The sequence below is a fragment of the Schistocerca serialis genome, chromosome 2 (genome assembly GCF_023864345.2).
Source record: "Schistocerca serialis cubense isolate TAMUIC-IGC-003099 chromosome 2, iqSchSeri2.2, whole genome shotgun sequence".
In the NCBI taxonomy this organism is placed as follows: Eukaryota; Metazoa; Arthropoda; class Insecta; order Orthoptera; family Acrididae; genus Schistocerca; species Schistocerca serialis.
In genome coordinates, this window is record NC_064639.1 from 464,158,423 (window position 1) to 464,171,078 (window position 12,656).

Below are 12,656 nucleotides of genomic sequence, written 5' to 3' on the forward strand. Positions count from 1 at the left end.
ACCACATATTACATCTGTTCTTTTCAAAAACATGCTTTTGCATTACCAAAACTAAGGTCCCACTTTGTGTTCCTTGAAACCTGCTTGTCCTTTGGGGTTACTCCTAAAGGCCTGATGTTGAAAGTCCCTGTTTCTGGAAGTAATCCTACTCCACACCCAGCTCTTTTACAGTTTCAAATACCTCAGCAACAGAAAATCTGACACTGAACCCTGCCTTGATCAGTTCCAACCATGGTTCCAACATCATCCACCACCACTTACTCAGAATCATCTCTTACAAGCCTTACAAGAATTCCTCACATCCATCATTGTTTCACAACCCTTTCTCAAGTCCCTACAACATGATCCTAAACTGTCCTCTGCAGAACTCCACACACTACATTCCCTAAAAGCTGATGACTCCAGCATTATCCTTCCAGCAAACAAAAGCTCTACTACTGCAGTACATGACCAAAAGGAGTATTTTAGTGAAGGTCTATGCCAGCTGTCTGACACCTCTGGTACCTGCCATCAAGATATCATCCCTGTGATTCAAACTGACCTGCAGTGCCTCCTTGAAACCTTACAAGGACTAACACCTCAATCCACAGAACTACTCGCCTCACCCAACCACATACACCCATCTTTTACCTTCTTAAGATCTACAAAACCAGTCATCCTAGCTGTCCTACAGTTGCTGGCTTCAAAGCACCCATCAAACGTATATCAGTCTTAGTTGATCAGCACCTGCAACCCACAATACAAAAACTTCCTCCTATATTGAAGACACCAACCATTTCCTAGATCATCTGAAATCCATGCCCATTCCAGTTCCACCATGGTTCCAAACCTATGATGTCATTTCTGCTCACCTTAATCAATTTCATATTTACCAACAACTACTTCACCTTTGAGGGGCAGACATACAAACAGATCAGTGGTATGGCCATGTGAATCAGGATGGCTCCTTCCTATGACAACCTTTTCATGGCTTGCTTAGAGGGGGCTTTCCTCAGATTCATATGCCTTCAGCCCCTGGTTTGGTTTAGATACATTGATGACATCTTTGGCATATGGACTCATGGTCAGGCTGACCTGTTAAAATTCCTGAAATCTTTAAATACCTTTTCCCAATTACATTTCACATGGTCCTACTCCGAGTCCTGTGCCACTTTCCTTGATGTTGATCTGTTACCGCATGCCGCGGATTTGGAATACGCAACAGACGGCATGGATGTTGAAGACCCCTAGAGGTCTCTGCACCACTGCGCTGTAAGCTGTGGCGGCGCCTCCTGGCCCACGTTTAATGTGAGGGCGCCACAGTGGAACATGTGGTCCCAGCACCCAACAGCAGTGCCCCAATCATATATTTAAGTGCCTGCCTCTCGCTCAGCCAGTGAGTCTAATCGTTGCGTGCATCTTGACATATCGTGTCGACAACAGACAGCATGTTTACCATTCTTTGTTTCCATTACTAGTGGATGTCTTGGATTCGTTTGGTTGTCTCTGTCACCCGGTTGCTTCTTGCGTGTTGTCGTCGTAACGTCTCTCTTGATCGTCTGTCATTGTTTCGTGTCCATCCTCTCTGTTCGTTTGTTTGTTCACGGGCCGCTCTCTGTTTGGTCCCACTGCGCATTCTCAGCCACCCCACGACTGTTCTGGTCGCGGTTACAACAGATCTCATCCTCACCAAAAGCCATCTATACACTTCTGTCCATATTAAACATACTAAGAAACTACAGTCCTCAAATTCTGACAGCTGCCATCCTTTCCATGTCAAATGTACCCTCCCATGCAGCCTTGGCATTCAAGGCAAATAGATTTGTTTGGATGCAGACTCTGTACAGCAGTACAACACCATTCTCACCTCAGCCTGCAATGGACGTAATTAGCCTAGTTCAAAAGCAATGAACACTCTGCCATTTGACTGTGTTGTTGTTTATTCCTTCAAATTCAGAAAACCTTATTTTGTCATGCGCCCCCCCCCCCCCCCTTCCCCACTCCCACCCTCCCCAGTAGTTAGTATATTTTCTGTAAGAGTTGAATATTTGTAGACTTCATCCTAAAAACTAATCTAAAATGTAGGGAACAGGGAGGGGGAGATAGTAAGTAATAGCTTATCTTACAAGTGGATTACTGTCACAAACTGTACATCTCCATGGCAGTGCCCCACATATTGCAACAATCAAAACATAGAAGGGCAATTTTGTTTGACATTAGTCCTCATTTCATTGTATTGTTCTTAATATCGTGGACACTGTTACCTGATAACACATTTATCCATATTATCAATCAGATATTTATCATATGCATTTTGCTTCTTCTTCTTTGGGTAACATAATTACACGCCACTTTGCTCAGCATCCTATCACTCCTACCGTAATTTGCACACATTCAACTTATTTGGCTTCATTATTTTGCTTGCATTTTCTATCTTCTGTTCTTTTGTTAATGTTGACTCCTTTCTGATTCCCATCATTAGTAAATTTAGTGACATTAACAGCAAGGTGTTGAGGCCTTCCATGGAGGCATTTTCATGATCTTTTTCTGTGCTTGCACTGTGAGGTAACATTGCAAGCTATTTTGAATGGGAACATAGATGCACTCAATCTTGGGGCCAAGTTAGCTTTTGCTGTGGCCAGGTGCCCTGTTTGCTTCTTTTAGTAATATCCTGCTAATAATGCAGAGTCCATCACTTGTCTACCTACAACTAGCCTATACAGTTGCTCCTTTCCAAGGTATTTGTGTTACTCACAAATAACTGACTGATGCCAGTTCTGATTCATTTATCTTCTAGTATTTTACATTTCTCTATATTAGGAGGTAGTTAGCAGTCTTCGCATTAGGTTCATACTTACTTCATAACTGACAAACTATTTCTATAATTTGTATCTGCAATATGTCATAATAGATAATTACATTATTAGAAAAAAAAGAGCTGTAACAGATACAACATACTAAGTCATTAATACATTCATCAACAGTAATGGCCCGACCACACTTCTTTGAGTCACACCTGAAGCTACTTCTGCCTTTGTTGATTACTTTCCATCTGGGGTTGCAGTTAACTCGTCATGAAGTATTCTCTCCAGTAACAAATCTTGCACAATTTGGTTTCAATTGCTTATTGTCTTCAGAATTCATGCTAGCTGTTATACAGAAGATAATTTTGTTTTATGTACATCTTCATGCTTTGAAGCAGAACATATTCTATAATTCTGCTGTAGTGCTACAAAATAGTTTGCTTTGGCTATTACTTTTGCTCTCTTACCTTGTAAATATATGGGATCTGTGCTCTTGCTGGGAACAGTTCTCTGCTCAAGGGAGCTGTGCTGAATTACGGTTATGAATGATGGAAATTCACTGCAAATTATATATAAAACTTGACAGAGACTCCACCAAACAAATTTCCATATATCCATCTCCTGATGGGTATTGGGACAACAACCATATATTTATGGCAATATTGATAATGCCTTCACTTCTTTGTTTTGAATTTTTATTTATTTGTGACTAATGTTGGTGATAATGTTTTCAACTGTACAACACCATCATACTTCTAGTATAAGGTCCAGAACCATTAGTGTCCATGAAACTGAATACCTCAGAGATGAAAGATTCAGTTTCATGGACCGAGATGATTCTGGACCTTTCAATATAAATATGATGGTGCCTTCCCATTGAAAATACACCCACTATGAGTTGTAGAGGGGTTTGAAGATGTGGACTGTATGACCAAAACCAGTTGCAACTAAATAGAAGCAGCTGAAGGTATTATCAATATTGCCATCCATCACACCATGATGAGTTTTTAGAAACTTCAGCTTCTTTTGAGTATCACTAGAATAGATTATTAAGCTCTGCACTATTAAGGCAACTGAATGACAACATTCCTTGGTTTTTCTCTGTGAAAGAAATTTGGTAACCAGAAAGTAACATTTTAGATTTAATTTTTCTATTATCTATTCAGTACCGGTGTCATAAAGAAAATATGTCTTGGCACTGGTAACCTTTATATGAAATTACATTTTTTAGAGTTCTGGGAGAGGATTTTGCTGTGATGGTTATTGAAGGATTGGCACTTTACTTTGTTTTACCGTAACTTGAAAATTAAAGGAGTCTGTCAATTTGTTTCCACAATTTTATGCACAGGCTTCAAAAGAGCACAGCTGGTTTTCAAGCCACCTCAACACACATACAATGGGAACAACAATATAATCAACTAAGTACAAAAAATTTCTACTTACCGCTGATGTTGTTGTAGGGTCAATATGACCCGACAATAAATTTAACTTTCTATTACTAAGTAAATGTAATGTCTGGTGCTCGTAAATTTATGTATTTGTTTCTGTTCATAACTACTTTCCATGATACCTTGAATTGTTCAAACAATATTATTCTGTTTTCTTACACTTGAAATTGTTACACTTACATTTCATGTGCCATAATGATCTGATTGGTTTTAATACTCATTCCTACACTTCTTTCATTGAGTTTCATGTTCCACTATATCCAAATCCATGCACATATCAATGACGCAACAACAGAGGTCTCTGCTTGCTTTTGCAACAATAGACACTGTGTTGTTGAAGATGTAAATGTTGAAGAGCAAGAAATAAGTTATATCCAATTGACTGTTGAAGAAAGACATTATATTTTTAGCTCTTGCAGTAAATAGTGATGAATTTTTATCATGGCAAAATATCACCTAACTGAATGAGAATTAGAAGCAGTAGACAATGCATTTGATATTGGGGAGGAAATTTCAGAAAAAGAAAACCATACTAGTGGAGACAGCATTCACCCTACATCAGAATATGACAACTGAGCTACACACAACGGGTTTAGTACCGACAATCTGAAAACTATAGAAGTAGTTCAATCAAAAGACAAGAACATCAGTTGGAGTTTGGTACCCCTTCCAGATCATGGAAGAGCACTCAGTGCAAACACAATGAAAGAAATGCCTGGTCCAACCAGATGTGCTATGTCCAGACCACATGATATCAAATCTGCTTTTTGAGTAATTATGAACAAAACTCTCAACAGGATTGTGTTGCAAATGACTAACATTGAGTGCCAAAGAGTGCGTGGTGACGAATGGGAAGCTTTAGATGAAATTACATATGAAGCACATATTGGTGTATTATTGCTTTCTGCTCTTTGTAAATCATATGGTGAATCAACAGGCAGCTTATGGAATCCAGAATCAGGTACACCACTGTCACTAAAGATCTTCTTTCACAACACTCGAATGTTATGTTTTGATGATAAGTCTGATCAATGGGTGCAAAGAGCAAACAACAAAGTGGCACCTATAAGGGACTTAAGGGAACAGTGGATGGAAATACTTCAAAATTATATAATCCTGGATCAAATGTAACTTTTGATGAGCAACTGGTAGGTCTTACAGGTTGCTGTCTGTTCAAACTATATATTCCAAGCAAATGCACCAAGTATGGGATACAGATTTGGACACTGTGTGACAGTACTAGTTTGTATGCTCTGAAAACACAGATCTACACAGGAAAACCACCTGATATACCACATGAGAAAAACCATGTCATGGATCTGACATATGAGCTAAGAGAACAGAACATTACATTTTTTACATCCTACACTTGGTGCCAAGCACTTCTCACCAGGAAGGTCATGGTGTTGGACAGAGTTAGAAAAAACAGGATGGAACTGCCTAAGTTATCATGCCAAGATATTCACAACTCATAATTCTAATTCACAAAAGATACAACAGTAGTATCCCACAATCAAAAGAAAATAAGGATGTTGCATTAATGATTACAATGTACAATGATAAGCAAATAAGCAACACAGAAGGTAAAAATCCAAAAATGATATTAGACTACAATACCACAAAAGGTGCATTTAACATGCTTGATGAGATTACTGGCACATACATGTGCAAGAAAAACCAATCATTGGCCAGTAACTGTATGCTATATTATTGCTCAGACTTCAAGAAGTAATGTATTATTTGTGTTCTGTATCCAATAATAGTTAGTCTACTATTATTTACTTGTATTCTGATGAAGAATTAGCATTGAACAAAACCATTATTTGCTAGATGTACAAAAAACACACACACATACACATTGTTTGTACTCTGAATAGTGTTTTGTGTTGAAAACTAACCTATCCACTACCACTTCCTTGTATTTTGTTCACTGCTTTGTGTTCAAAATAAGCTTGCCCATTGTTACTTTTTTGCATTTTGATCAATGTTGTAAAGAAATAAATATTTTCTTATTTATTTATATTTTGATATTTTCTGTTGAAAATAAATTTAACCATTGTGGTTTTTTTGTATTTTGAACCATGATGTAAGGAAACAAAATTTAACAATTGTGATTTTATTGTATTTTGATTCATGCTGTAAGGAAAACAATACACTGATATTTGCTTATATTTTTGCAAAATATTCTTTGTGTTTAAAAGAGATATATCTGTATTTCTTTGCTTGAATTTTGATCAATACCAATACTACATAACTAATAATGCTTTATTTGGGTCAAACAAGAATTTAATTATATTAAATGTCATGTAATAATATTTCCATAACACAATCTTCTAGAGTTTTGCTCAATGTGTCATTACGACCCATAGTACCAAGAATGTATACTATTTTTAAGGAGAACAGTAAGGTTAATAGACAGCAACAGACATGGCCACAAATAAAAGGATACAAAACATGACTAAAACTGTCACAACCAGGGGTTCTTTAATCATTGAAACAAGATAAAATGGGCATATTCAGAAATTAAGTAGAAATGTCATCCAGAACAAACAAAGTAAATAATAACAGGAAAGTGAATGTTGAAAAGAGGAAAAATAATTCTAGTCAGTTTTCATCAAATGTTTTCTATTTCAATGTGCATAATATCTTACTGGATGCTACCATGTCTTAATTGTTCATACTTGCACTTGAGGACCCTTGGAAGAGATATTATTTCTACTTTCGTCTTTTTCTTACAAAAGTAAGTGAATGTTTTTGTAATGCAAAAGTCAGTGGTAAACTTTGAAATGACAGTTATTATCAGAATTACTAACCTTGCATGAAAATGAAATCCATGCTTTCTGTGTAGGGAATTCCTTCAAAAGATCTGCCAATGCTTCAGCTTCATCTTGAGCAGGAATTGTTTCTATGGCAAGAAAATCAACCCCAGCATTAACAAGTACTTGCATTCGTGATCTATGCCAGTCCATCATCTGTTTCTTGCTCACTGTCTCTACATATGATCCACTGTATTCTGAACCATCGTGTAATGATGCTCCATATGGACCAACAGATGCAGCTATTAATGGCTTCACTATACCTGCATTTAGAACAATAATTCAATGCCAAATAATAATATAAAGAAATCCACAGAATGATAATACTGCATTCAGTTCTAATTAACATTATCTAAGTTAAATTTTCCAAAAAAAAAAAATCTGTTTTCAATTCAGCCATACGCAAATGATAAAGAAAACATAATCTAGCCAATGGAATTCTATCCCAAATCAAACTACAGAATTTTTCTACATATATAAACAAATTTTGGATGGGAGGAGGGGGGTAAATTCTATGGTCAAAGCAAGACCAACTGACTTTATGAAGAGATTTTTTTACACTGCACTGGTAACAAGACTCGGACACTGCACAAAATGGGGTACCATGTATTCCTGTTCAAAAGCACTTAGTTCACTTTAGAGGTCATATTTTGAAAAAAAAAATAAATAAAAATAAAAAATAAATAATAAATAAATAAATAAAAAGACATCATGAAATTATATAACACTGAGGTGCTAATCCCTGTGATACAGCTGCTAATCATCAAGACTGATTTTTGACTCATTGTGTGGTGTTGCTCACGGTCATCTGACTGCCCTATGCATACTACCTCTACAATTAAATGGACCAGCACACTTGCATTTTATGCTGGGACATACAGCCTGCACTACTGAAAAATGTGCTCCTAGCAGCTGTTTATGTTATGTCGTCCATGCATGATGATCCTAATGCACTTTAATTAGAATATCTGCCTGCTGTTGAGACCTTCCCAAGAAAGAGGGTCAGGCACCGAACTGCATTGCATTGACTTGCGCAATCACCTGACCTAAATCTGTTGAACTAATGGTTGTGTGGACACATGAAAAGTGTCGTGCACATTACCTGGTTAATAATGTCAGTGATACGGAACAGCACACCTGTAACTCATGTGCAGCTATTTGACATGGCTCAGGCATCACTGAGCAACTTTGCCAGTCCATGTTGAGATGTTGCCATACAGGTATTGTTGCTCTTTAACATTCAAATTCTTCTAACTACTGTGAAGTGCTTGACAGAGGGTACTTCCCATCATACTTATTCATAGGGATTCTAATCATTCCGTTCACATATGGAGGACAGGAAAAAGGGATGTTTAAATGCCACTAGTCGCTAGGAGAGAGGCCCGGGCTGTACGGAGGGTGATCAAAAGCATCCCAGTGAAATTCTTAAGAGTTGTTTGGTCACATTCACCATGTAAGGTCGGGCATTAGCGTGGAAAAAAACAACACCTTTTGACAGTAATCCTTGGTGTTTGATCTGTACTGCGCAGCGCAATTTCTTAATGGTCTCGCAGTAACCATGTGCATTGATTGTTTGGCCTTGTGGTAAGAAATCAATCAGCAAAATGCCTTTTCTGTCCCAAAAAATGGTGCACATGACTTTTCAAGGTGTCAAGATTTGCTTAGGCTTAACCTTCGTTGGGGATGATGTGTGCCTCCATTCCATTTATTGCCACTTTGTTTCAGGTGTGTTGTACCATACCCAAGTTTCATCTCCCATGGCTATCCGAGGAAGAAAACCATTGCCTTCTTCATTATAGCATGTCAAAAACTGAAGTGCATTGCCCATCCATTGGTTTTTGTGTTGTTCAGTAAGAATTTTGGGTACCCAATGTGAGCAAAGTTTTCTAAATTTCAGTTTTTCAGTAACAATTCCACGAATTAGTGATCGTGAGATTTGCAGAACTTCCATGGCAAGGGCACTAAGTGTTGTGCTTAATCTTCTCTCCAATTGTGTGAACCAGTTCATCAGTAACCACAGACAGGCATCCACTTCGTTCTTCATGGTGCACTTGATCACATCCTTCATTGAACAGTCTTCATTGATAGAAATACAAATGGAACTTACTTTGTGGACGACCCTCATATTTATGTGAGTTGGCCAATTACAACTGTTACTCACTGATAACTCTAGTCATAGGATACTTTGATTTTTCGTTTGGTGAAGTACACAATTTTACATTCCTGAACATTTGAGGTATGTTACCAATTTTTGCACCACTTTGAAATCTTATCAATATCCGAGTGAATACTTGTGCAGCTTTCTTCAGACAGTACATTATAGATATCTGTACCATCCGTCAAAAGTCTGAGGTTACTATTAATATTGTCTGCAAGGTCATTAACATACAATATGAAGAGCAACGGCCCTCCCTGGGACAAATTACTTCTACATCTGGCAATGACTTTCCTTCCAAGATAACATTCTGTGTCCTCCCTACCAAAAAATATCAATCCAGTCATAAATTTTGCTTGACACGCCATTCATTCATACTTTTTGATAATAAGCATAGGTGTGGTACTTTGTTAAATGCTTTTTGGAAATCGAGAAATTCTGCATCAAACATGAATGCCTTGACCCACGAGTTTCAGAATGTCATGTGAGAAAAGTGGAAACTGGGTTTCACATTATTGATGTTTTCAGATTCCATGCTGACGTGGTCATTCTGTTTGAGACACCTCACTACATTTTAGCTAATGAATGTCAAGGATATTGGTTGATAGTTTTGTGGATCACTTCTGCTACCCTTCTTGTAGACAGGTGTGATGTATGTTTTCTCTCAACTACTGGACACAGTGTTTTGTCTGAGCATTCTACATTAGATAAATGGTTAAAATGGGGCCTAATATAGCCACAAATCTGGTACAGAATCTTATGAGGATGCTGATGGGCCCTGTAGCATTGTTTAGTTTTAGCGATTTCTGCTGTTTTCAACACCACTGACACTAATATCTACAACACTCATCCTTGTAGTTATAAGAGAATTAAATTGGGGCAATAACCTCAGTATTTTATTTGTTAAGGAACTTTTGAAATTTAAGCATTTCTCTTTTGCTTCGCTACCCTCAGTTTCAGTCTCTGTCTCTTCCTAAGCCACCATATCTACAGAGATAAAGTTGTTTTAACTTTGCAGCAGGCATATGGCATTTTAGTATTGGCAGTGTGTGGTTATTCATTCAAATTCACATGCATTTTCATGTAGTCAGTGAGCAATTTGAGTTTGAGTTGTGTGGAGTAAGTAAGAACACGAGTTGTTCAGAGTTAGAGGAGGAGTCTTATATGGACTAGTAACAAATACAAAATATGAGGTTATTGTCAACAATGAGTACACAAGGGGAAATGTGATGAGAAGAAGAGTATGTATTAGTAATTTGGATGAAAAGATTGTGATAAGGAGTCATTAAGGAAGTAGTGTTCCAGTAGAGAGTTGTTCAAATGATGAAAGGTAACAATTGGGGGTGAATAATAAGAACCAGTAGTTGCCACATACAAAGTTCCAACCAAATTTTCATGCTTTGATGGGGAAAATCCAGTATGACACAAACCGTAATGAAAATGGTATTGTGACAGGTGCGAGTGAGAACTGAAACTGACAGGTTTGAAATGCTTGTCAAATAAACAGTTTCAATATTTACACATTTCATCTGTTCTGAATTACTGGATACACACTATTGACATATTACTGACTGTTCAAATAAAGAATTTATAATAATGAAGATGTATTTAAATCAAAGCAGGAACTTGGGGTGTATACTAGACACATGGTCATAACTCTTAACCTCCTTGTATTTATCTGTGTGTTAAGTCTGCCCCCTCCTTCCCCCACTCCCAAATGAAACAGATGATGACTGCTTAATTAACATATGACTGATAATATCTATGAACTGTAGTTTGGAATGTGGGTGAAAGCTTACATATAGATTACTGTGACCAAGCCTCTGTTCTTTGATGAAAATAGGACATGGGCTAAGAATAAAAACTCTGATACACATTTTAGTGATTTGCAAAACAGAAACTCCAAAATACAGGAGACCTTGTCAGGAAATGATAAGTAAGTGTTAGACAAATAAAGGAAACAGTAACAGGGTACGTAATACAACACATGGAGTTAACAAGTGAATGGTGAACAGACACACAGTTAGACATTGTTGGTGTTCAAACAGCTATTTCCAATATAGCAATGAAGCAGCTCCCCATAACAAGAGGAGACAGTAGAATGACCTATATTCTCAGCTACAGGAATGAGTAAGTGTTGCTTAAAACAAAGCACATTTAGTATACAGTAGTTGCATTCAGCACTACAGTAGGCATTGACCTTTCAGATGGAAACCAATTTAAGAAATTTATCATATATAGCTTCAGCGTTATGAATTTTGAGTGTGTATTAAGCATATGATGAGGCGCCTTTTTCTTTTTTTTAAAAAAAGCTGCCACTTCTAACAATATAATGGCCAATAATATTGAGAGAAACCCAATTAATTATATTCCAATGACTTGAAAGGGTGGGTCAATATCTGTAATGTTTGCTGATGACACAAACATATTAAGTAAGTGACCAAACACAATTTAGGAGATACAGCTCAGATGATAACTGGAAAGGCCTACAAGCAGTTCACAGAGAGTAGTTTAAGTTTCAATCTCATAGAGAGGAGATGCTGAGTCGCAATAGGCACAATAAAAAGATTCACACATAGCAGTCTCAGAGCGCTGAGGCAACACTGTGAACAGCAGCACCAGTGCATGATGGGAGTGGGGACTGGATGGGGGTAAGGAGGAGGCTGGGGCGGGGAGGGGGAGGGATAGTATGGTGGGAGTGGGGGACAGTCAAGTGTTGCAGTTTAGACGGAGGGCAGGAGAGAAGGTGTGGAGGGGGAGAGGGTAAGTAGTGGAAAGGAGAGAAATAAAGAAAAATTAAAAGACTGGGTGTGGTGGTGAAATGACAGCTGTGTAGTGCTGGAATGGGAACAGGGAGGGGGCTGTATGGGTGAGGACAGTGACTAACGAAGGTTGAGGCCAGGAGGGTTACGGAAACGTAGGACGTATTGCAGGAAAAGTTCCCACCTGTGCAGTTTAGAAAACCTGGTGTTGTTGGGAGGGATCCACATGGCACAGGCTGTGAAGCAGTCATTAAGATGAGGGATATCATGTTTGGCAGTGTGTTCAGCAACAGGGCGGTCCACTTGTTTCTTGGCCACAGTTTGTCGGTGGCCATTCATGCAGACAGACGGCTTGTTGAAACTTCATGGCAGATTAAAACTGTGTGCTGGACCGAGATTCGAACTCAGGACCTTTGCCTTTCGCGGGCAAGTGCCCTACCAACTGAGCTACCCAAGTACGACTCATGCCCCATACTCACAGCTTTACTTCCACCAGTACCTCGTCTCCTACCTTCCAAACTTACAGAAGCTCTCCTGCGAACCATTTCATATCAGCACACACACTGCTGCAGAGTGAAAATCTCATTCTGGAAACAGCTTGTTGGTTGTCATGCCTACATAGAATGCAGCACAGAGGTTGCAGCTTAGCTTGTAAGTCACAAGACTGGTTTCACAGGTAGCCCTGCCTTTTA

General features: G+C 38.3%; 1 protein-coding gene across 9 annotated transcripts in view; it reads right to left on the reverse strand.

Moving 5' to 3' along the window:
* The window catches only part of LOC126455599 (uncharacterized), a 148,074-nt gene that overhangs the window by 64,737 nt on the left and 70,681 nt on the right, over nucleotides 1-12,656 (reverse strand). For all 9 annotated transcript variants that reach the window (XM_050091358.1, XM_050091355.1, XM_050091354.1 and 6 more), the window contains one exon: nucleotides 7,045-7,310. In XM_050091358.1, the coding sequence (XP_049947315.1) occupies nucleotides 7,045-7,310 (266 nt within the window). The remainder of the gene's footprint in view (nucleotides 1-7,044; nucleotides 7,311-12,656) is intronic.